Here is a 26,018-nt window from a genome sequence, read left to right as displayed (position 1 = left end):
ACCCCCTCACATACCTGTATGTCGCCAACAGGTCCCCTCTGAGTCTCCTCTTCTCCAGGCTGAAGAGACCCAGTTCCCTCAGTCTCACCTCATACGGCATCCCCTGCAAACCGGCCACCAACCTTGTAGCCCTACGCTGCACTGACTCTAACCTGGCTATATCCTTCCTGTAATGAGGGGCCCAAAACTGAGCACAATACTCCAGTTGCGGGCACACCAGAGTCGTGTAGAGTGGTAGTAATACCTCTCTTGATTTAGAAGCCACACTTCTGGCTATGCAACCAGGGGTGGTGTTCGCCCTCTTGGCCACCGCATCACACGGCTGACTCATGTTCAGCCTGCAGTCAACCAGCACCCCGAGGTCCCTTTCACAAGTGCTGCTCTCCAGCCACTTGTCCCCTGACCTGTACTTATGACACCCATTCCTATGCCCCAAGTGAGAGACCTTGCACTTATCCACATTGAACGTCAACCTGTTGTTTCCTGCCCACTTCCATAGTCTGTCCAGATCCTTTTGGAGCTGGAGTACCTGCTCCTCAGTTATGGCCACTGCTCCAGTTTTAGTATTGTCTGCGAATTTGATCAGCAGACTGTTCACCCCTTCTTCCATGTCGTTAATGAAAAGATTAAACAGGATCGGCCCCAGGACAGAGCCTTACTCCAAAGAAAGAATGGGTAAGAATGTGGGTTCCATTTGGATTTGCTAAGGACTTTCCCAAAACTGCAACTTTCTCCTTCTTGGGGACCAAAAGATTTTTCTGAAATTCCAGTGTGGGAGAAACCAAGACTGGCAGATTGCACCTTCCAGGCTCACTCTGGAAATCTTGTTTTGCATCCCTGTGTATGCAAGCACATTATGTTTGGGTTGCCAGTTCTTTTTCTGAAAATTCCGTATCTGCAGAATTTGGCCAACGCAGTACATTTTCAAGAGAATTTCACAATTTGTTTATTTATTTGCATATATTTATAGACTGCCTATGCTTGCTGAGGCCTTCCTTAGTGACTTTGTACTAAAACCCACAAAGTTCTGACCTTCAGGTGAATGAATGTACGCTAACCCTAACAAACTCCTAAAGATGTTGAGAATGAGTTACTCTTTGCCACCTTCCCACAGCTCTCTGGCACATACTTTTGCCAGACTTTTCCTGCATCACCTCGCAATTGCCTTATTGTAGATCTTTCTACCCACATTAATGACCAGGGTGGAGAACCTTCTTTCCATCAGGAGCTGCATTCCACTGAGGGTAATTTGTGGTGGGTGGCTGTACCACTGAGGCCAGAAGGTGGTGCGGGAGGGCTACTCCCTTCTGCTTTCTCCCTGGCACCTACGACTCCCTCCAACTCTGTGATTCTGTGTCTAGGTTCAGGGTTGTGTTCATCAAATCCGTGAAGGGAGGGGCCAAGCTTTGACTGGTTTGTGCTCGCAACCATGCAAGTGTCTCTGTTCTGTCCTTTCTACAGTATTCAATGCTTGTGCAATTTAGTGCTTCCACACAGACACATAGTTATGACCATAATTCTCACAAGGACCTAGAACAGTTCTGGGCAGCTTATAGCTTTCCAGCTGTTCTGGCCTATGACTCCTATCAACCATAGTCAGTGTAGCCAGTGGGGAGGCATGCTGGGAATGAGAAACCACACGTCTGGGCGACCACGCATTGGCCATGCCGGACCATCGGTTCCAATGAATCCGACATGTTTCCGCTGCATGACCGCCAAAGATTCAAGTAATGCTAATTGTGGTTTGTGCTGAACAGCAGCTACAAAACCTTCTTCCAGACTGGACTTCTAGTGCATTTCTACCCAGTATCTGAAATTTTTGTTTTCGACTGATAACTTCTACCTAATCCATTTGTATGCATTTGGCTGATCTGGTACCAAACAATAGAACATAAAATTAGTTCCAGCAATACAACATAAATTAGCTCAGCTATAGCCACTGATAATTAACACATCTGACATGGTTATGCTCATAAGGTTTCCTGTTCTATAGCCAAAGCCAAGCCAAGCCAAGCCAAACAAAAAGTCCCAAGTCCTCATTGCCAGATTGAGGTAAAACATCAGTGAGAAATTTGCCTTCTCCAACATTTAGGAAAAATGGTAACAAAAGTATTGCATTGTTGCTTTGCTATTAATATTATTATTACTATTAATCCTCTACTGTCCAATAACTTCAGCTCTCTGGGCAGTTTAGAAGAGCACATCAAATGTACCGTATTTTTCCATCTATAAGACGCCCCCATGTATAGGATGCCCCCCTTTTTCTTACCAATCTCTGTGAGCAAGCTGCTGCTTCATCACATGTGAGCATGCCCACCACCTCCCCACCTCCCTGTGCGCGCGCCTGTGATTGCCAGTCTCCCCCCTGAGTGCACCTGCGATCACACCAGTCTCCCCCCTGAGCGCTCCCGCGATCGCGCCAGTCTCCCCCACCCCAAGCAGGCCTGTGCCTGCCGCTGCCACCGCCTTTCAACTGGCCCCCTGTTGAAAAAGTTGAGGACCCCTGGGCGCTCTCCGCAGCATCAGCTGACGTCAGTTACATGAGGCTCGTGACTGGAGGAAACCTATTAGCTCGTCTCTGCAATCAAAAGTTTCACTTGTGAGGCTAGTTTGCAGAGATAAGGTATCAGCAGTTCTGCAACTCTGGTTTTCCTCTCGGCCCCCCATGTATAAGATGCCCCTCAATTTTTAGGTAAATATTTTTAAGAAAAAGTATTGTCTTATGCACGGAAAAACATGGTAATACAAAAACAGATAATAATAAAAGGATCACACAAATTACGGTACAACATTTAAAAGCCAATGTAAAACCAAATTTAGAAAGCTATAACATCAACACAAATTAATTCACAATTGCTGGGAAGCAATTGACATAATGCACTGAAGTTACATTAAAGCTAGTTTAGTATGTCCTAGCCTGTCCGAGACTGTAGGACAAAGGGTTTTGCACAGCAGATCTTTGCAAAAATGGCAATAGATTCCCAGCTGCTGGGAAGAGGAGCCTCTTGCAAAACATTCCTGAAAAAGCATTGCTAAATGCATCTGCATGTTGAAGATAACCTTTGAATCAGCTGATCGGGAGAGAGTCAAATGCAGCATGGAGCTACCACTCCAGCGTGAAAAAGAGGCTGTTAGGAAAGATCCTCCTCCTCCTCCTGCTTATTTTATTATAAAGCTATTCTTGGCCCATTAATTGCTTGTGGAATGTCCTCTTTTTAGAAGGGTTCACTTCAAGCAATGCCTAAGCAGCCTCTACGGAGGGTTAGATGGGGTGACTTCGGGCCAGTCACGGACTCTCAGCCCAACCTACCTCAGAGGGTTGTTGTGGGGATAAGATGGAGAGCAGCAGGTGGAGAATGATATAAGTCTCCTGGAGCTCCTGAAAGAAAAAAGGCAGAATATTAATCTAATAAACAAACCAACCAACCTCTGGCTAGGAAGCTGGCAATTTTGGGGGTGGGATTCTTATTCAGCAGCACCTGAAAGGGACCTCAGGACTGATGGACCTTTTGCTTTGGGCTGCCCTGATGTTTCAGATGCTTTCTGGTTGTTTCTAAGATGCATTCCCCCCCGCCCCCAATTTTTAAGTTCTTGAAATCCTAAAGTCTGCAGTGAATGGTGTCCAATTACTGCCTTTGCTTTTCCTTTAAATTAACAATGTTATCACTTATCAGGTTTCCCTCTAGGTCCAGGTACATTCCATTACCACAGCAGGAATGTTCCACTCCTACACACCAGGCAGTAAGTCTGTGTAAATATGATTAGAAAAACACAGCAAGTCTTATGTCATCCTGAACATGTTTCCCCATCCACAGATCTCTCTGTACCCTCAGTTATTTCCCAATCTTCCTGCATTGTCTCAGCTACCTTTTCTCATCTCTTGGATCTCTACAGCCACATCCAGGGCTGTTCCCAAGATATTTTGCTGCTGGAAGCAGCAGCAAAGGAAAACATTGCCTCTCTCCCTTCAGCTCTTAAATCTAGTCAAGTCATGTTGGTCCCTGAAGCAGAAAAGACTAGAACCTTTTCCCTTCCTGGGCAGCGAACGTCCAATAGATACATTAAACAATGAATAACGCCTGGTTTTTCAAGATGTCCAAAATCCCATGTCCAAAATCCCATGAGGTATTTGTCTCAGACTCTAAAATGGGTGCGTGTGTTTTAAGGACAGCCAGATGGATAAGAAAAGATGTATGAATGGGGAAGAGGAGGACTTCTGATTGCTGGAAAAAACCTCAGGCAGAAATGGTTGAGGAAACAGGAGGAGAATTAGCACGTGGGCAAAAACCCAGCTAGTTCTGGTGGATCAAATGCAGCAAAAGTCATCAGGGATCCCATAGCTTTGTTTCAGCAAGTGGCATTTCTCACTGATCACTGAAAAGCAGCATCTTCCAAAATAGCTTTCTGCACAGAGGTCTGATGGACCTCATCCAAGAAGCTGCAGCTGGACTTTGCAAGAGCTGTGCAGGGCTGTCCTGGAGAGGACACTGTGGATGGCTTTCGTTCACCAGTTCACCAAAGGTTGGAGATGACTTGATGGTACATTGTGGCAACAGTGGTTTCCTGTAACAGAATAGGAGAGCTGGGAGGGGCCGTGAAGGCCATTGAGTCCGACCCGCTACTGTTGCAGGACACCATGTTACACATCACATGAACATTTGCTCTTCCCCAGGAGAGTTGTGAGTCTTTCCGCTGGCATGAGGTCTTGTGGGTTTTGAACACCAAGTAACAAGGAAGTGGAAAGAAGTAACCAATTTTTTTGTAAGCTGGTGCCTTTTGCCATGCAGTTTGCTAGGCTGCTGGGGGAGCGAGTCCGTGGAATGTTTTGCAATGCACGAAGGACTGTCTGGTCTCTCCGACAGAGGGCAAAGGCTGTCCCTTTGGAAGCTTCTCTCCACAAGTGGAGGGTGGTGAAAGTGAGCACAGAGGAGGCAGGGCTTCCCCTTCCAGGTTTGTTCTACCTGGAACCAGGGCAACTGTCTACACAGAGTTAGGCTAAGCCATTTTATACTGGGACGGGTGGATGAGTGCATTGCCCTTCACAAGGATGGGCTCATCCATAAGTCCCCTCTGATCCACTTCCTTTATCAGCCTGCTTTTAAAAAAGAACCGTGCAAATGTTTGTATCACCATCAGCAGCCACTGCCTTATTTGCTATAAAGCCATTCTGGTAGCATTTAGCAGTTTCATCTGAATGATACTTTTCCCTCTCTTGCAGGGCTCAGTTTTGTATGCATCTTAATCTCAAATCCATACATTTCTACAATCTTAGTCCTTGTTTTGAGCTGAGAACAATATCCAACATTTGGTAACGCACGAACATTGTAAGAGAATTGGGTTCTGACCTCTGCATTCACCCCCTCTGGATGAATTAAAATGAAGAGAGGCCAAAATCTTTTGGCATATCCCTAAAGCCTTTGCATCTGACTCTGTGTCTGTTCCCCAAATATACTTGGATACATTTGATGATGATGATGATGCATTATTTACTGCCCTTCCCTCTCATGGCTATCTTTACTCATAAACCTTGGTTTGTCTTTTCCTGTTCCCACAGGGCTAATACAATTGCACCAAGAAAAACGTCTCTGTGACACAACCATTGTGGCGGGGGGTGAGCAATTTCCTTGTCACAGGTAAGGTGCACTGGGATCTCTGCACCATACTGACTAGAACCTTTGGAGCCTATTCTTATTCTCTCTTACTGGACAGAAACAAGGAGCACCCATCGCCTGTACACAGTGGGATTTAAGGGGTAGACAGATGGCAGAAGGAACCTTGTCTGATTGGGGCATCAAGATGTTGTGATCTTGTTTGGCACCTGGGGCCTTCCTCCAAAGACCGCTTTGCTGCACCTTCTCTGTGGGAGCCCCTAAATTCATGAATGATTTCCCTACTGAGGCCCGCCTGGCACCAAAGTGCTGGCTTTGTGGTGCCAGGTCAAGACCGCCTTCTTTGCTGAGTTGCTGCAATGAGCACAGGTTGTGGGCGGCTCATCGCTTGTCGTTTGCTGCTACAATTGGTTGCTTTTAGCAAGCCTAGCGGTATGGACTTGGCGGTTATAAACTGGTTTGAATCATAGTAGCATTTTATGACAGTTTTGCTGTTATTTACATCGGGTGCCACAAAGGTGTTCAAGCTGCCGTTCGCTGCCCAAAGAGCTTTCGCTGTTGCGTCTGCCTTTTGGTGGGGGCAGCAGCTTTCTTTGGATGGGCTGTTCATTTTTTTATTTAAAGTTTTTTAAATTCTGTCCCATTACTAAAAGTCTCTGGATGGCTTACAAAGAGCAAAAAACCAAAGAACAAAGAACCCATAACAACAACAACACACAACACACTGCATCCGATAAATGATGATTAAAAACAAGGATAAAACCAATTCACTGTTAAAATATTGGGAAAATAGAAAGGTCTTTGCCTGACACTGAAAAAAATAAAGCGATGGTGCCAGGCGAACCTCCCTGGGGAGCGTGTTCCACAGTTGGGGTGCCACTGCTGAAAAGGCCCTTCTCCGAGTAGCTACCCTCCTGATCGCCTTCAAGGAGGACTCCCAGAGAAGGGCCTTTGCCTCAGATCTCAAGGGTGGGCAGGGACACAGGGAAGAAGGGGCTCCTTCAGGTATCCAGGACCCAGGCCATCTAGGGCCTTATAGGTCATCAAAAAGCTAAAGGTTTCCCCATGACATTAAAGTCCAGTCATGCCTGACCCTTGGGGGCGGTGCTCATCCCCGTTTCCTGGCCGAGGGAGCCAGTGTTTGTCTGCAGACGGTCTCCGTGGTCGTGTGGCCGGCATGACTAAACACCAAGGTGCATGGAATGCTGTTACCTTCCCACCAAAGTGGTACCTTTTTATCTACTTGCATTTGCATGCTTTCAAACTGCATGGGAGCTCACCCTGTTTGCGGATTTGAACTATCGACGTTTCGATCAACCAGCCCCGCAGCTCAGCAGTTTAATCCACTGCCCCACCGCATCCCTTTTCTTACCAGAACCTTAAGTTGGGCCCGGACTTCAATTGGCAACCCATGTAACTGATAGAGGACCAGCATTATATGTGAGCACCTGCCAGTCCCTGTTAATAACCTGGCAGCTCTACTCTGGACCAATTGAAGTATCTGGACCGTCTTCAAGGGCAGCCCCATGTACAGCGCATTGCAATAGTCCAAACGGGAGGATGGACACCTTTCATCCTATTTTCTCACCCAACTATTTGGGTGTACACCCATCCTATTTTCTCACCCAACTATTTTCTCACCCAATGGCTGTGGGGGTTGGGGTCTCTTTAGCACTTTTTCTGGAACCCCATTTTAAACCCTTCTCTCCCCCTTTGCCTCTGATCCCAGGCTGGGAACGCCCATGTGGGGAGAACTGCCTGGCAGATGCTGAGACAATTTGCTTGCCTTCCTGAAATTACGATCCTTCCTGTTGAAAGAGCAACCCAAACCAAAACAGCACATACGTGGATGGGGACTACCCCAGGAATTAATTCCCCAGCAGGGCCCCATGTACCAGTAATGACTTTCTCCCTCTGTTGGCCAGGATGCTGCTCGCAGCCATCAACCCGTACTTCCGAGCCATGTTCTCCAACGTCTTTCGCGAGTCCCAGGATGGCGAGGTTCTGCTGCAAGACATGGACCCATCCATTGTCCAAGCCCTGTTGCAATATTTCTACACAGAGGAAATCTCTGTCGTTCCAGAGATGGCCCAAGACCTGTTTGTGGCAGCCAGCCGGCTCCAGATCATCACTCTGCTAGAGAGCTGCTCCAGGTAACTATGGAGGATAGGTTTGTGCGGCTTTCCATGAGCTCTCCCAGTCTGCATCTGGTCTTCTGCTGCTCAGGTGTGCCCTCTCTGGTGCTCCTGAGCAATGTCAGCAAGATGTGGAAGGCTATTTTTCTGTGTTCTTCTGGACTGGGTCTGTTTTTCTTACCTTCTATCTTTTTTTAGTGTTTTTGTCTCTCTCTCTCTTCCCACCATCCTCCTCTCTTCTGTATTCCCACTCTGTGTTCAGAGCCAACGCATGTGTGCAATAGGGGGAAGATCTGGACGCGCAGTCGAAGGGAGCTGTTACAATTTGGCGCGTGTGCCGGCTCTCTGCTAGTCTCTGAAACTGAAAGAGTGTCAGAGAACGCCTGTGCTGGCTCAGAGCTTTCTGACTCTTTCAGAGATCATTTTGTCTGAGCAAGTTGAAAAGCTCTGAGGCGGGCTGGCTAAATGACCATGGCAGGCCGTAGTTTGAGGACCCCTGCCTTAGACAGTAGGAAGCAGCGGTGGGAAATCTGAACTCAAGAGCAAGGCAGAGCCCTAGAGATAACAAGGTCATGACTGACATAATTCAGGTGTGTGCCCCAAGTCTAAAGTGAGGACTAGAAACATGCGCAGAGGCAATAGATCAAATTTGTGACCTTATCCACAGGTTATACATTAAGGATCAACCCCACACCCGCTTAGTTGGGAATAAACCCCACAGAACTCAGCAGGACTTACCTTTAAGTTGAGAAGCACAGGCTTGTGTTGCAAGACACAACACACACACGTGTGTAGCACATGATGCAGGAATTAAACCTTTGCAAAAGGGCGATGCATTTCCCTATTTCTGACCTAGAATAGAAACAGACTAGAAATGAATTAGGGAGAGAACGCTACTGACATTCAATGTTCTAGATTTTTTGATTGCTTTCCATTAGCCTCATGCAAGTGAAAGGTTTAATACCAAAAATAAGAATTAAGTAGGTTGGGCCTTCTCTTTATAACGTCTCCATAGACAGACCTGTCCTCTCCCTGTGGAAGCTGAAATCAGGACATCTGGGCAACCAACCTCTGCCTTCTGCCATGAGCAGGGCCCTTCCTCCTCCTACTTCCACTCCAGCAGCATCGGATGAAGACAGAGAAGCACAATCCCTGCATTTCAGTTCACATAGTGGCATAAAACAAAGTCATGTCCACCAGGAGGGCAGGAGCAGAATCTGCCCGTGTGGAGAGTCGAATCCAAACTAAAACTTCCCCTTCTTCCCTCCCTATCAGAAAAGCTTCTGACTCCAACTTCAGGGGGGACTAGATGAGGACTAGATGGTAGAAACATTCTGTCCTGGGCCCACTAGTTTCACCTGTCATCTCCTGACTAGGTCAAGGGAGTCCTCCACATTGCCCTGAAGCATCTCCTTCCTTTTCCCAGGGTGGGCTGGTTCTCATGCACTGCCGGAAAATCCTTGGATAGCCATGAAAGTGCTGAGCCTTCTGTGGCTCCACCTCCTCCTTGGAATGGGATGAATCTTTCCTAGCAGACTGAAACATGCAAGAGCCCCGTAGGAGCTGGAACACACGAGTCCAGCCAATGACCCAATATCCTAACGAAGGAGTCTTTTCCTACTCATGGTCTTCTGCTTTAGAGTTAAAATGGAAAAGAATGCACTATTTTGGACCAGGCGTCATCGTTTGTGCTGGTCTTTGCCAGAATCTGGGATGGGGACAGAATATTTGGGAGGGCATTCTTTCAGAAGGTCCCCAAAGGTTGGAGACGACTCGATGGCCCATGGCAACAAATGATGCGAGAGCATGGAACTATCAGCAGGCTCCCTGCATGATGATTTGCCTTCAGCTGGTATCCTGAGGTGCATCAGGGTGGCTTACGTTCTCTAAGAGGTATCCTGTTTCCGTTTCCTCCCTCCCCCAGATACCTCCTCGATCATCTTTCCCTGGACAACTGCCTCAGGCTCTACGAACTGGGCTACGCACACAGTGACCCGGCCCTGTTCCAGGAAGCCAAGAGTCTGGTCAACCTGCACTTCAAGCGCCTCTCCCAGGAGGACCAGAGCTTCCTCGACCTGAACCCCAGCACCCTGGCCAGCATTATCTCCTTGGACAGCCTGGCCGTCTCCTCGGAGCTGGTGGTCTACCGTGCCGTGTGGCGCTGGGTGATGGCGCAGAGCACCATCCGGTTCCCCTTCCTCGGGCAGCTGCTCTCCTGCGTGCGCCTCCCGCTGCTGACCCAGGAGGAGCTGAGGCAAGTCCAGTGCGAGATGACCCGCTGCAAGGACCTGCGCCTGCGCTGGAGGCGCCTCAACCGCCAGCAGAGGCTGCAGGAGAGCGGCGGGCTGAGGCGGGGCATGTACACGCCCTGTATCGTGTGCGTGGACCTCTTCAACATGGAGGGCCCGGAGCTGAAGACGAAGGACTTCCAGGTGGGCTGTTACGACCCCCAAACCGAAACGTGGGAGAAGCTGCCGCTGCTGAAGTGCCTGTACTGTGCGCGCTGCGTGGCCGTGGGGGACAAGCTGTACGTCGCAGGGGGCGTGCACACGGACGACACGTACTCGGAGACGCTGCACGAGTACAGCCCCTTGCGGGGCCGCTGGACCCAGCTGCCCTCCATGTCTGTGGCCCGGGCCTCCCACGGCCTCTTGGCCTGCCACCAGAAGCTCTTTGCCGTGGGAGGCTGGTGCAAGTACGAGCACTACCTGGACACGGCGGAGAGCTTTGACCTGGCCGAGCGGTTCTGGGCTCCGGTGGCCCCGATGCCCCTTGCCCTCAGCCACTTTGCCTCTGCGGTGCTGAAGAACAAGCTGTACCTGGTCGGGGGCGTCACGGACTCGGTGGGATCCTGGTACGCCTCCCGCAAGGTCCTGATCTATGACGTCAGCTCCGACCTGTGGAGCCAGGTGTTCCTAGACAACGAGATCTACTGGTCCGGGGCCGTGGCGATGAACAACGGGATCTATGTGATCGGAGGCTACTTCCGGAGCCGAACGAGGCACCACAATGAGCGGTGGCCCGACTCGGGCAATATGCACTGCACCCGGAAGTGCTTTTTCCTGGGGGAGGACGGCAAGATGGATAAGAGCGTCTCGGTGCCCAAGCTGCCAATCGAGCTGGCCGGAGCCGCCGTGGTGCGCTGGAAGCACCGGATCTACGTGCTGGGTGGAGAAAATACCTATTTGTATAATAACCTGGAAGGAGAGAATGAAGAAGAGTATTACAACACCGTTTACTACTGGGAGCCAGGGGCCACGAAGTGGATCCGGTGCCAGGAAAGGCTGCCATTCACCAACTGGGGGCTCAGCGGCTTTGGCTGCACCACCATGAAGATCCCCAAGAAGCCCGTCCTGGAGCTTTTCCGAAAGACGTCGGTTGCCCTGACGGCGATAGAGGTGGTGAGCCCCTAGTTGGGCGGCTCCGTCGCACGGCTACCGGTGGTCTTTGCTCGTAAAGCAGTCCTAGCTCGTAAAGACAAGCGGCTGCCAAGACACTCTGATGTCATTTGTCATTGTGGCTGTCAAACAGAGATAAGAATCCTTTGTGTGTGGGGGTTAGGGCGGGGTGGGCTGCACAGCTTTGTGGGTAATTCTGAAGAGCAAGCGGCTTATGGAAGGCATTTGAAACTTGGAGGAGGGCAGGTGGAACGGGAGCAAGGGCTGCTTAGCCCTAGAGGACCCTTCGCTGGGGCAAAATATGAATTCAGTGCTAGTGAAAAACGCAGTGAGGGGTCTTGAAATGGCTTCTTTTAGAAGAGCCGCCAGTGGGGCTACTGGGAAGTTCAAAACACACCTGCTAGCCAAAGTACACACTTACGTCAGGAGACTATACAATGCTAGAGGTCTGAGGGTCTTTAGGAAGGCAGTCTCCAAAGCCTCCTTAGACAAGTTTCCCCACTGCGTTCTTTCCCTCTCTGCTCTGCACCCCACGCCTCTCAACCACCACTGGACATTCAACGCTGGTTCCCACTTTCCGTTAGTCCATCTGTTTTCACCCTTTTCTAGGTGAGTGCATGCACCGTGCATTAAGAAAGGCATGGGGAAAAGGGATGGTGATAAAAATGTAGGTATGGTTACATCCATCTAACTTTTGCCTTGAATTAAGCTAGGCTTGTTCCCAGGTTGTGTGATGCATGTTTAAGTCATTCTTATCTTACCTGGTGTAAGAGAATGTCAAGGCTGAAAGCCAACACTTCCACTGAGGGTCATGCCAGAATGGTCTTCTTGCAGAGGTATGCTGAGCTGATGTCCATTGCAGCAGTAACTTCATTCATGGATCTCCACACCATAACAATAAAATAGTTGGAGGTGCCAGTGAAGTTCTCCATGCTCAGGTGCAGAAGCAAAGGTCTGAACATAAGAACATGAGAAATCCATGGGCCATCAAACCAATGGTCCATGCAGTCCATTCACATGGTGGCAAACCAGCTTTCTACAGGCTCTCTCAAGCAGGATGGGTACAAGACCTCTGTCTGCCCAAGCTCCTCAGCAACAGGTGTGGGCATATCAGTTCGGATAATGGTGATAGCATATAGCCATTCAGGCTAGTAGCCACTGATAGCCTCCAAGGGGTGTCAGGTTTTATAAGACCTAAGACTTCCTTGCTGCCCCACTTCACCTGCTGGGTGTGAGGAACTGTGGGAACTGTAGTTCTTTTGAAGGATCGGAATTTTGAAAGACTAGAATCATAGAATAGTAGAGTTGGAAGGGGCCATGAAGGACATTGGGTCCAGCCCCCTGCTGTTGCAGGACACCAAGTCACATCATCCCACTCAGGTGGCTGTCCATTTTCTTTTTTGATGTATCCAGTGCGGGAGAGCCCCCCACCTCTCCAGGCGGCTGGTCCCATCGTTGTATTGCTCTGACAGCGAGGAAGCTTTTCCTGATCTGCAGCCTGAATCTGGGTTGTCGCAACTTGAATTGATTATTGCTTGTCCTACACTCGGACCAGCAGGAAGAAACCTTGACCTTCCTCTTTGTGACAGCCTTTGAAGTACTCGTAAAGGGCTCTCGTGTCCCCCCACTCTTGTCTTCTCAAGGCTCAACACACCCATTTCTCCCAGTCTCTCCTCGCAGGGCAGTGTTTCCAAACCCTGGGTCCTTTGTGTTGCCCTCCTCTGGACCCTTTCTAATTTTTCTGCATCAAAAAAACAGTGCAAGGGCTAGAGATCCTCGCACTGTTTGCAACATTAGCCAGGGCACTGGAGGAGAAGGCAGGAGTGGGAAAGAGAGGGGAAACCTCCCCCTTTTCTTCTTCTTGCTTGCATTTCTGCCTCGCTGTCAATACACAGGAAGAAAGGAGTCCCTTGGGATTTCGCTGAGTTTATTCCAACCAAAGCCCAGCTGTCCTTTCAGACATTTCAGACACACATCCGGCTGAGACCCACAAGGGGCTTTTCCATTCGACAACAGCAGAGATTGTCAAGGGTGAAAATTCCACTTCTCCCAAGCCACAAAAGCAAATGGAGCTTCTCCCGAGAAGCCCAGCTTCGATTGCAGGGGCATTACTGCACAGCCCAAATTTGCACAGCTGTGTCCAAAGAGCTGAACCCAAACATTTTGCTACAGAAGGCAAAGCCACAGATGGAATGCTGCCCCCTAGACCACCCCAAGGTCAGCAAAGATATTCTAGTATCTGAGGAGAATGCCATGAAGATGATTGTCTCACCCGCTGGCAAGAAAAATACGATCACAAACAATATGCAGCCTCACACGTGTTCCATTCTCCATTAATGCTCCCTCCCATGCTGATGTTATAAGGGGCTCTATCCTGCATGATTTTTATTGATGCATGTGGGGCAAGTCACATCAGCTCTGGGCCCCGGAGATCAGAACCAGGTGGAAGTGGTGGCTGGGAATACTGGGTTGCCTTCAAGAGGAGATGTCGGCTGTGGGCCCCCAGACCAGGTACCTTTCAACACACTGGCATGTGACAACGGATCACACTGGTTGCTGAACAGGGCTGCTAAATTCCACCAGCAGTTTTGCAAATGACAGCCAAGGCTGGTTAGGGTAGTGCTTGACTGCCCCCTGGGAGTGATCAGGAGTACTGCAATGCCAGGTTCCATAAAAGAAGCTGGATGGCAGGGGGTGTAGGTACCACACCCTAAGAACTGTGCCTTCATCAGCTCTTACATAGGGCGGTTCTTTTCCCTCACCCTCATAATGCTGCCATCAAGCCTACTCTTTGGTGCTCAATGATTCCACAAATACCCGATGTGTCATCAAACACCACACAACAGGTTTGCCTGAACGGAGGAAGGGCACAGAATGGAGCACCAGTCAACTTCCGTGGACAGGTCTCTCAGTGGCAATAAGCCTCAATTAAGAGATGGACCCTCCATATCCAGAGGTCCTGTCAGTCAGGGCAGTCAGGGCAGGCCGCTGCTCTCATGCCTTCTGGTGGGCTTCTCAGACCCTTCCAGTCAAGCACTGCCAGAAATGGGATGCTGGGCCAGGCAGACTTTGTTCTGTGACAGCGTCAAGGCTGTTCTTATCTCGCTCACTCCAGACATCTTTGTTTGGTCCTTCAAAGCAGAGCCACCCAGGCGAGGCCAGTGGTGGTCATCCATAATTTAGCTATACTTTATTTCCACACACTTGACAGATCTTCACTTCCTCAGAAGACAAGGCAGGGTATTCAGAGGCCGGCTAGTTGCTGATGGCAGCCACTGGAGCGAGAGAGGTACACTGGAAAAGCTGGAGAATGTGCTGCCTGGGTCTCAGCAGGGCAGAACACCCAAACCTGCTGATGCCTTCCCGGGGCACCGGGATTTCTGTGGCGGAGCGATGCCAGCGGGTTTCCCCAGGTTCCCAGTGGTAGATCGTCTTGTAGCGCTGGGTGAGGTCTTCCCCACCCAGCACGTAGATCCTTTTGCCACAGTAGGCCACCCCTGCATTGGCAACCCCCCGTGGCAATTTGGGGATGGTGGTGCCATGGCTCACTTTGCCCCCCTCATTGACAAAGAAGCATTTCCGGCTGCTGTGGCGATTCTCAGGCAAGAGGGCTCCATCTACCCAGTCTCGGGTTTTCTTCTCGGAGTATCCCCCGATCACGTAGATCCCGTTCTCCACAGCCACCGCTCCTGCAGAAAAGAATCCCGTAGCCAGAGGCACTTGGGTCCATGAGTTGGAGTTGACCTCATAGATTAGGAACCCTCGGTGGAACAACCAGCTGCTTGAAATGCCTGTTGCCCCACCAAAGAGGTACAGCTTTTCACGGAAGACGCTTGTTGCAGGGTGGCTTAGAGCAAACGGAAGCTTTGCAATGGCTGCCCACGTCTGCTTTCCAAAATCAAAGCACTCGGCTGAGGTGAGAAAGGTTTGGAATTTGCACCAGCCCCCCATGGCAAAAAGCTTCTCGTTGTGGCACAGGAAGCCGTGTGCGGCCCGGGGTGTATCCATGGACGGGAGCTGCAACCATTTGCCATTGAAGAAGCTGAACTCGTAGACAGCTGTGGAGTACGAATTCCTGTAGGCGCCACCGGAGATGTAGATTTTGTCAGCTGCAGAGGCACAGCATGCATGCGTCAAGAACGGCAGGCCAGGAAGCTTCTCCCACAGCTCATCCTCCGGGTCGTAGCAGCCCATGTGCACTTCTCCTCTCTCCAGCTCAGGGAACTCACACAGCTGGGTGTCAATGCACAGAATGTGCGGCTTATACATGCCCTGCCGGAGCCCCCTCGTCTGGAGCAACCTCTCCCTACCGTCCAGCCGCTTCCACTCAAGCCTGAGGTCCTTCCGCTGCTCCAGGTCCTTCTGGAGTTCTTCTTGCTCCTCTAGCGTTAAGAGCGAGAGGCGAACGTAGCTCATCAGCTGCAGAAGCAGGGGCCTGCGCTCGCTGGGTTCTGCCTGCACCCAGCGACGGACGGTTTGGTACACCGTGAGCTCAGAAGCGACGGCAAGGTCACTTGAAGCTATCAGGCTGATGAATGTGCTGGGTTCCAGCTGGAGGAACTCACCTTCCTCAATGACCCTTTCAAAGTTCCCAATGAGGAGTTGCGTAACAGCATGAAGCAGAGCACGGTTCTTATGAGATTGAGCCAAATTATGCATCTCAAACCAGTTCTGCAGAGAGAGATTTTTCAGCAGGAACCTGGAAGGGGAGAGAAGGAACACAGATGTAGAAGACTCTGAGGAATCTGCATGACTCCCTCCAGAAGATCTAGCAATGACCACAAGATACCAAAGATCCATTGCTAGCCTGTCACTCTCACACAGAAATACTTGAGCAAAGAGGAAGAGACAGGCAATGGACTCACAAGGACTGGAGACCCTCAGTGCAGTCATCTCACTGAAGCTAGGGCAGCCATGGTCCAATGAGTGCCTGGATGCAACACCATCTGGGACTCCAGGCGTGCCACCTTGAGCTTATCATTGCTGAAGATCTGGGCCGTGATGAGGAAGGAGAAGACTGGGGATAGCTACCACTCCTGGTGAGAACCCTGGACACACTTGGGTTCTTGGAAATCCCACCCGCGATCTTCTTGAGAGAAAGCTCTTCCTCCTTCCTATTCAGAACTTGCAGCAAGAGCAAGAAATTTCTTAGTCCCACCAGCCAATGGCAGAGAAAGAAGGGACGCCTCCTTTAGGCTCCAAGAGGGACAACTGGAGGCCACATGTGCCTTCACAGAATTGCTGGGACAACATGTTCAGATGTGTCTGGAGGCAACAACTGCTGACTATTTCTCCACCGGGAGCTGGCCAGGGTCCTGAATTCCTGTATCTACACCAGGATTGCATAACCTGCATTTCATTTGGGGGCCGACGTCTCAGTGAGGGGCAGATCCAAAGGCAAAATGGATGGAAGGCAGACAGGAATTAAAAGTAATACATAAATAGAAAAAAGGGCTCCTAATGACTTGACTAAGTAGTATAAATGGCTTTGCCCAGACAGTGCAAAAACTCTGCATGGTGTTTCCCTGTGGATTCAGCCACATGGAGGAAGTACCTTCGATCCAAAGCAGCCAGTGGCAAGTGGATAGGGGGAGTGGAAGTCTCTTGAGTCAAAAGCAGGTCCCTGACTATGTGAATCGTTTTCGGAAAGCTGAATTTCTCAGATGCAATTGCACTGGGAGAGATTCTCTCAGTGGAGGGAAATAAGGCGACTGTGGTAGTGAATCCTTAGCGGGTTCTTTCGCATGAAGGAGAATGTGTGTGTTTTCACAAAGGCTGGACATGATTTTGTGCTTGGAAAAGAGGGAGGGAAGTGCAGCTCCATCATGCCGCTGGGGAAGAGAGAGGCGGCGCTTACCTGCAGCAGAGCTTCTGCAAGGGTATGATCTGTAGCTTGCTGGCTGCTACAAAAAGGCACTGAACCGAATCTGGCATAAGGGCTATTTCCTCTGTGTAGATGTATTTAAGAATGCTTTGGACAGTCGACGGGGCCACATCCAGCAGCTGAACCTCTTTGCCATTGGATTCTTCCCAAGTACTGATGAAAATATCCCGGAAGTAAGGGCTAATCGCGGCCAGCAGAGCTCTGCAGCCAAGAAAGCAGGGATGGAAAGAACGGTTGAAGACAAACTGTTACAATGAAATACTATATCCTACCTACTCCTGTGCATGGCATACGCGGGAAGAGTTATTGGTGAAGAGAGTTACGCATAGACTTCAACAAAGACAGGTCAAAGAGCCACCTGTTTGCCCATTTGGAAATTACACCTACAAAGCACCCTTTCAAAAACCAAGGTTTCCATCAAGCCCTGTCTTAGGACCGGGGGGCCGTTTGTTCTTCCAAATGTTATAATGTCAGTCTTTCAGCTGTCAAAAGGGCATGGGAAATCCATTGGTGTAGACCTTGCATTAAGTTCTAAGATGCTTAAGTTGAATATTAAAGGAATTTCCTTCCCAAAATTATTCTCCTCCCAAAAGGAAACAGCAACTGCATTTTGCCAAAAGCTATGAATACAGGAGGGGGTTAATGCATTTTGCCTAGAACAATTGTCCAATTTAATCTGGCCCTTATTGAAAAGAAACTTTCTGATGCATTAAACATAACCTAAGACCTGCTTGCTTCCTAGTTGCAAAGTCACGTTTGACCCATTGCAACCCCATGGACAACATTCCTGCAGGCCTTCCTGACCACCACCATCCCCCGGAGTCCACCTAAGCTCATGCCGACTGCCCCAGTGACCCCATCCAGCCACCTCATCCTCTGCCGCCCCCTCCTTCTTTTGCCATCTATTGTGCCCAGCATTAGGCTCTTCTCCAGGGAGTCCTTCCTTCTCATTAGGTGGCCAAAGTATTTGAGGTTCATCTTCAGGATCTGACCTTCTAAAGAGCAGTCAGGGTTGATCTCCTCTAGGACTGACCGGTTTGATCGCCTTGCGGTCCAAGGGACTCACAGGAGTCTTCTGCAGCGCCGCAATTCAAGGGCCTCAATACTCTGGCGCTCAGCCTTCCTTATGGTCCAGCTTTCACAGCCACACATTGCAACGGGGAAAACCACAGCCTTGACTATATGCACTTTCGTTGGCAGCGTGATACCTTTTCAGAAATAGATGCCAACGGCAGTTGCAAGAGGGCTGAGAGGGATAGGTATTAAAGAAGCATATAATTTAAGAAGACAAAGAATCAAATGTGTGGACATTTTAGGACAAATAAAATAATTAGAGGAAAATTATATAGAAAACAGGGACATAGATATTTTAACAGTAATTCAAGCTAAAAGAAAAGAGTTGCAAAATATTGAAACTGAAAAAATACACGGTAATTTAATATAGTAAAAAAGTGAATATTTCAAATTTAGTAATAAGAATTCAAGATTGCTGGCTAGAGCTACACAACAAAAGAAAGCTAGAAATTTAATTGGGTTAGTTAAAGATGAGAGTGGTAAACAGTGTAATTTAACACAAGATAAATTAGGAATTTTTTTTAGATTTTTTGCTAAGTTGTATTTAAGTGGCAAGGTGTCACTTGCCACTTAAAAGCAGATCATATAAAATCAGATCATATCATAGGATAAAATCAGATTGTATCTAGAGAAGAATGTTGAGGGAAAATGACAACAAATGGATTGAGAGTTGATGGAACAATTAGTTAGAGAGGAGGAAATAGAAGATATTATTGACAGGTTAAAAGTAGGGAAAAGACCTGGGACAGATGGTTTAGGTCCAGAATATTATAAAACCTTTAAGAAGATGCTGATTCCAAAATTAAGATCTTTTTTCAATAGTATATTGAAAGGAGGTGAGACTCCAGCATCTTGGAAATACTCTTTAATAGTTTTAATCCCCAAACCCAATAAGGATTTAACAGATCCTGGAGCTTATATCCCTGATTAATCAAGATGCAATTTTTTTACAGCAATATTCACAAAGAGTAGTAGTTTTATTGGTAATTATGTGGATCAAAGTCATTTTATAATAGGTAGGCAGATGGCAGATTTGACTAGAAGCGTATTACGCACACACACACAAATAAAATCTGGCAAAATTGCATCAGATATTTTTAAAGCCTTTGATTGTGTGGAATGGCCAACAATAGAGATATTAATAGGATTTACTACATGATTTAGAATTATAATAAATCAGTTATATTCAAGAAACTTTGCAATGGTGTAACAGATTAAATATCCCTAGGCTGAGGTACTGGATAGGGTTGCCCCCTTTAATTATAGAACTGCCAGCAAATAGTATTAGGAATGATAATTTAATAGAAGGCGTAGGATTTGAGAATAAAATTAAGATTAGTTTATTTGCAGATGATACATTGTTAACCATAAAGGACCCAGTTAAGGTTATGGATCAGATTTAAATACATTTAACAGAGTTTGGAAAAATAATGGGTTTACAAGTAAATTGGGACAAATCAGAGACAATGTCATTCAGTTGTAACAAAGTGGAAAAGGATGAGATTAAAAGCAAGTTAGAAGTTAAGATATGTAATAGTATAAAGTATTTAGGAATAAATATTACAAAAATTTGCAATGTTTAAAAAAGAATAATTTTGATAAGTTAAAATATGAAGTGAAGGAGATAAATGGTTTTAAGAAGTTTGGTCTATCATGGTTTGGTAGAATAGCAGCATTCAAAATGAAGATTTTACCTAAGATTGATTTCTTGCTTATGATGTTACCAATTAAGTTAATAGAGAAAGATTTGAAAGAATGGCAAAATATGATTAATAAATTTTGTAACAGGGATAAAAAAAGCAAGGATTAATTTAAAAAAGTGAAATGTTATTATATAGATAATCAAATGATCAAAGGTTCAATTTGGATGCCAGGAAGCACTTTCTGACAGTTAGGACCCTGAGGGTGTGGAATGGGCTTCCCTGGGAGGTGGTTGAGGCCCCATCGGTGAGAGTGTTCAAGGATAGGCTGGACGTGCACATGGTAGGTATGTCATGAGTGGAGCCGGCTGGAGCTGGGGGTCAGACTAGATGGCCCGGGAGACCCCTTCTGACGCACTCTGTTTCTATGTTTCTAACTGAAGCCAGACATACTGCAACCAGATAAGATAATATGGGCTAAATTAGAATATCAAGATGTATAGGGATCCTTATTAAATATTTTTCTTCAACAAGATAATAAGAAGATTATTTAAAAGACAGGAAACGCTTTTAAAAGAATATGATTAAAATTTGGAATAAATATAGGTATAGGTTTATCCCACTGATTTTGCCATTATACGATTATGGAATTAGAAAGATTCCCAGTAAATGTGAGCAGTAATTTGAAGGAAGTATTGAAGAATCAACATGTTATTAGGTGGAAAGATTGGTTAGAGAAAATGAAGAGTAAACAAATGATACAAGCAGTGGGAAAGGGTAAAATGAATTGGTACAATATATTTCAATTGGATTATTGGATTCTTGGATCTTAAGGGGCAGGAGGTCATGTAGGGAAAGAAACATTCCTTTAGGTATCCTGGTCCCAAGCTCTTTAGGGTTACTTTCTCTACCATACTTTATTTTTACATTGAAATTCACAATAAAATAAGTAAGGATAGGAAAGGGTAGGCCACCAATGTCGACATTTCAGGCCTGGGGTGATGTAGTCAGAATACCAAGCACCAAATAGCAGCCAAGCAGCAGCTTTTTACACCAGCTGAAATTGCAACGAATTACCCACATGGTCGAAAGAAGCCATTGGTCATAGATGGCATTTCAGCCATCTAATTACGATGGATAACCAAAGGTGTGGATAATTGTCCGATGAAGCTGACTCTAACAGTTGGGGTTGGCCCTCTATGCAGAGATGTTCAAAGTCATCCATTCATCTAGCTCAGTATTGAATACTCTGCCTGGCAGTGACTCTCCAGGTGGTGGTGGTGGTGGAGAAGGAGGAAGGAGGAGGAGGAGGAGGAGGAGGAGGAGGAGAAGGAGAAGGAGTCTATACCACCCAATAGCCAAAACTCGCCAGGTGGCACGTAACAATTATTTCTTGCTACCTGCTTCCTCAAGCCTTTCTATGTTTAACTGGAGAGGAATCCAAGACCTTCTGGTTCAGAAATATCACGGCCTACCTGTGGCAAGGGAAGCTCTGTCCTTCAGTGATAAGAGTGACATCACAGAGCAGCTCTTCATGGTACATCTCAGCCAGGCCTGGGGGCAAGGAGACAGAATTTCAGGAGTGCATGAGTATCAGGAGATCTGACAGAAGCAAGATAGCCTCAGATCAAAGGAATAACCAGTTGCAACTTGTCCACCAAGAGCTGCATTTCCTCCAGTATTTTCACGGCTTCTCCAACTGTCAAGCCCTCACATGTTTTGAAGAGCCATCTGCTCCCACTTGAACCTGACTTGCTAAGAATCCTCAGCAGAAATGCTTCAGGAATGGGCTTCCATGAGGGGTCGTTGAGGCCCCATCGGTGCGGGTGTTCAAAGATAGGCTGGACGTCCACATGGTGGGCATGTCGTGAGTGGAGCCGGCTGGTGCCGGGGGTCAGATTAGATGGCCCGGGAGACCCCTTCTGACTCGCTCTGTTTCTATGTTTCTATGTTTCTCTTTATTCCTCTGCCTGTAAGGTGAGGAGAGTTGGGTGCCAACAGAATCAGGGCCTTTTCTGTTACAGTGAGTGGTTAACTGCTCACCCCATTTCCTCTGTTATGGGAATACTCAGCCATATTTCTACCTGAATGCTAGTTACTATTCCTAAATGCAAATTGTTGTCTTCTGTTAGCACCACTGGTGATAGCAAGGCTCCCGTGATCGCCCTCTGCTGTACCGAGCATTGTAGCCATGGAAGGAGCACTGGGGTTCCTTACCTTGCTTTAGGCCCAGGGGCCGTGGCTTGAGTGTTGCTGGCTGCCCCCTTCTATGGCTAGAGCTCATGATCCGCAGATTAGGATAAGGTGGATAAGAGAGGAAGGGACAGTGACAATTCCTGCAAGACAGACAGAAAACGACGGTACAGGCACTGGGCCATGCCTGTTGGAGAGCTAAAGCAGCGTTCTAAGTTAATCAAGTAATTAGAACATTTGACCACGGTTTTGACACATCTTAGAAAGGGAATGGGTCGGATTCAGAGAAGAATGAGTGGAACTCTCTTTTATGGCTCTTTCTTTCCATCTAAGCCCCTGCCTCGTCCCAGAGGCACCCCAGAAGTCATCTTCTAAGGCTGGAAGCCTGTGTAGGTTTAGATAGAAGGCCAGTCATTCGCTGCACCCTCAGGCTACGTAGCTGTGCTGAGAGTAACAGCACTCAGGCGGACCATCAGGGTCGTTCTGGCAGCTTGGGAAGTCAGGATAACCTACCCTGGTATGAATGACATAGTAGCAGAGTTGGAAGGGATTCATAAGGCCAACCCTCTGCTCTGGTTCCACATGTGGTCACCCCTCCAGCTGCAGGCCCTCACCTTTCCAGCTTAGCAAAAGTGCCTCGATACACTCACATGGCGTATAGCTATGCAAGGAGGTTGCTTTATTTTGTGACACATGAACCCGCCCAAAGAAAATACGTAGTCTCCAACTTGCTCTTCTAACTCCGGTCACAATCCTCCCATTTCTTTAGAAATAGTCTGTCTTCTGCCAGCACCCTAGCTAAAGATACCCATGCTGCATGTAATTATTTTTGAATAAAAGATGGCGCCTCTTTCTCTGAGCACCTGTGTGGGGCGACAGCGTGAACTGGAGCGCACCGGTGGCCAGCTCAGGCAATTTCACCAAGGACCCGCACAACCAGGGCGGTGCACAGTTGCCCAACCCGCCTCTTGCCGTCACCCCCTGCTTCACTCTCCAGCTGCCCTTTCTGTCCTCTGTCATATCTGGGGTCTACTCTGAGGTGGCACCTGGTGGGAGAAGGCCTTTCAGGACACTCAGACATGTAGCCATTGTGACATCAACTGGTCCATGGGGCACAGATGAAACTTCCCATTGGCTGCAGCAGAATCCTGCCAGTTTCAAGAAGACGCCAGGGCTGGGTGCAGACTGGGGAATGGCCTTCCATCAGAAGAAACCCTCTTGGCATTTCTTAACAGATCTTCCAGGTGATGGAGTTCCTTCACAACTGATACCTTCACTTGGGCAGTGAGGCAGACCCAAGACCGACTCCTTGGTTGAAGCTAATGCTTTAAATCAAAGCCATATTTTCCTTCTTGTATGTTGTTATTATTGGATCAGCTTACAAGTATTACTGAAACAACCTAGAAGAGAGAGCAAACATAAACAGATTGGGTTGCGGCTTTAACGAACGTCCAAACAATGCCTCAGATGGGAAACATCTTGGATGAGGCACAGGACTCTTTCTTCATTGGAAAAAAAAGTGGCTGTAGCCTGAACACAAATCCATACAACACATGGGTGTGGAATCCAAAATGTACAGCACACAAGAGGCATCTTTGCAAATAGATGAGCACAGGAAAAGAAATAGCTAGAGCCTGCTGGGACTTTGGGGGTAAAGGCACTGGGCAAGCGTCCAACAATTCCAGAGCAAGGTGCTTGCTCTGGTCTCACTACCCTGGGGGATCTTTGCCATGCACGCCCTGTGTGCTCCCTGGGGGAGCGAGCGGCACAGAGCTCCAGCCAGCAGGCCTCCATTCATCGCTCTTAGCAGTGCAGTGTCTGCCTTGGAAAGCGGAGAGGGACACCGTGCGATTCTGCGGCGTGAGAGACTTGGGGGATCTGGGATTTAGTCCCCACCTGGCAACAAAACTCAACTGGGGAATGAGAATCCTAGAATAGTGGAGTTGGAAGGGGCTGGAGGGCCAGGAGGTCCCAACCCCCTCCTAGTGCAGGACTCCAAGCATCCCTCCCAGATGGCTGTCCAGCTGCATCTTGGATGCCTCCGGGGTGGGAAAGCCCACCACCGCCCCAGGCCATGGAATCCATTGTCCTCCTGCTCAAACAGCCGGAAGTTGTTCCTGATGTCCAGCCAGAATCTGGCCTCCCCTCACTTGGATTCATTGGCAAAATCTTACCATTGTTGCAACAGATGCTTAAAAATCTCCAGAGTTGGAGGTTTAGGGGCATTTGGAAGTTCCCATGGTCTCCCAGATGGGGGTCGAGGCCATGAGACTGAATCCCAAGAGGCCTTCCCCAGTCAATGGCCTGGTTTGCAGGACTGGGAAGCACAGTGGCTTCTCACAGTCTTTGACTGTTAGCCTAACCCACCTCACAGGGCTGTGGAGAGGATAAAATAGAACAGAAGAGGACCATGTAAAGTTGCCTGGGGCTTCTTGGAAAACAGGTAAATATAAATGTAATAATAGAGCCAAATATGTAACAGAATGTGTGTATTTATGGTTATAAATGCATATGCATGTACATAATAAACAGGTGTATAATAATAATAATAATAATAATAATAATAATAATAATTTACCTGATAATCATTTTTAATGTGCAAGCAAGCTCTGCACACCTTTCTTATTTTAAACTTCTTTTTCTAAAAATGGACTCCATTCCTAGTTGGGATGCTGATAAGTGAGTCAGACATTACCAATGTTCTTCCATTCAAAAAGGTGCAGAGTTGCTTTTATTTTTCATTCTCACAAGGGGAAACGAGACGAAACGTGGGGCTGCATGCAGAGAGACTGCGTTGCCACTGCTAGTGAATCGACTCATCTTTGCATTTCCTTGTCTCCTTTAACTTTCCTAAACTTTTCCTGGCCTGCCTTAACAGACTCCCCTCGGCAGTTTTGGAGGGACGGTACAAAGAGATCCCCTGGTCGGAGCACCTTTGGCCCTGCGGTATGGAACAGATAGAAACTCCTGAGCATGCCATGTTAAGACGCACATCCTGCACGGGAATTCACACTGCACCCATTTCCCCACTGACAAATCACTTCCCGGGCCGTATGGAACAACAATATATTTATATATCGCTGTCTGACACTAACCCAACAATAACATACAGTGTCGCTAAATTCTTCGCAGTCACGATGGGAGTCCGAAGACCGATTCTGAGGGATTGTGGCTCTACCTAGTTGGACAAGGACAACGTCTGGGATTGTCACTGATTTAAGATGAATGATATGGTGTTGAAGTATTTATTAATCCGAGTGGGGTTTTAATATAGATAATGCTTTATGTATTTACTTTTTAAAATCTATGTATTTATTGAATGGAGCTGGTCTTTGACTGCAATAAAGTCTGTCTGTCTGTCTATCTATCTATCCTGAACTTATGCCGTCTCTTCAGCATTTCTCTGGACCTTTTGCAACAGTAACATGGGATCGGTGGAGGGAACTAGACACACTAGGAAACATTTGGGGTTGCATTTAGGATTTTATTGCATTAAAAGGTTGAATTCATGGGTAAGTGACACAGTCAGTGGGGAATATGGCAATAGAGAAAATCCTTTTGCAAGGCAGATTGGAAGTCCGAGCGTTTGGCTAGCTGAAGATGGAGCGTGGCTGCAGCTTTCATCGTGAGCCCTTCTTATTTTAGCCTTTTCGATCCCTTCCTTAAAAACAGAAAACGGAGATTCAGCATGCAAAGCAGGCCTGATGCGTTTTGCCCCCCCCCCCCCACTTCCCTCTGAAGCTTCATTGATCACGCGTTTGATAAGTGTGCTGGCCAGTGAAAGAACGGTCGTTCAGTCGCTCGGCTTGCTGTGATCCAGAGGAAAGCTCCTGCTTAAAGCATGGCCTGATATGCTTTACATCCATGATACATACTTTATATGATACATCCATATATGCCCGACCGCCCCTTGAGATCTGTGGGAGAGGCCCTTCTCCGGGAACCCTCCGTAAAAGAAATTAGGAGGGTAGGTACTTGGAGGAGGGCTTTCTCTGCAGTGGCGCCCAATCTATGGAATGTGCTCCCCAGAGAGGTCCGCCTGGCACCGTCATTATTTGTTTTTCGGCGACAGGCTAAAACCTTTT

At 47.9% G+C, this 26,018-nt stretch overlaps 2 protein-coding genes across 2 annotated transcripts in view; one reads left to right on the top strand and one right to left on the bottom strand.

Moving 5' to 3' along the window:
- LOC123034709 (kelch-like protein 40a) overlaps positions 1–11,157 on the top strand; it is a 12,135-nt gene extending 978 nt beyond the window's left edge. Inside the window, exons 2-4 of the mRNA XM_044452296.1 lie at positions 5,555–5,633; positions 7,535–7,762; positions 9,669–11,157. Of these exons, the coding sequence (XP_044308231.1) occupies positions 5,555–5,633; positions 7,535–7,762; positions 9,669–11,157 (1,796 nt within the window). The remainder of the gene's footprint in view (positions 1–5,554; positions 5,634–7,534; positions 7,763–9,668) is intronic.
- Positions 11,158–14,397: 3,240 nt separating this feature from the next.
- Positions 14,398–26,018, bottom strand: part of LOC123034708 — a 43,459-nt gene continuing 31,838 nt past the window's right edge. The window contains exons 21-23 of the mRNA XM_044452294.1: positions 21,216–21,294; positions 17,000–17,227; positions 14,398–15,841 (exon numbers count right to left, since the gene is read on the bottom strand). Of these exons, the coding sequence (XP_044308229.1) occupies positions 14,398–15,841; positions 17,000–17,227; positions 21,216–21,294 (1,751 nt within the window). The remainder of the gene's footprint in view (positions 15,842–16,999; positions 17,228–21,215; positions 21,295–26,018) is intronic.

The sequence above is a fragment of the Varanus komodoensis genome, unplaced genomic scaffold, assembly GCF_004798865.1.
Source record: "Varanus komodoensis strain SLA01 unplaced genomic scaffold, ASM479886v1 scaffold71, whole genome shotgun sequence".
In the NCBI taxonomy this organism is placed as follows: Eukaryota; Metazoa; Chordata; class Lepidosauria; order Squamata; family Varanidae; genus Varanus; species Varanus komodoensis.
This window is presented reverse-complemented; position numbering and strand designations above follow the sequence as displayed.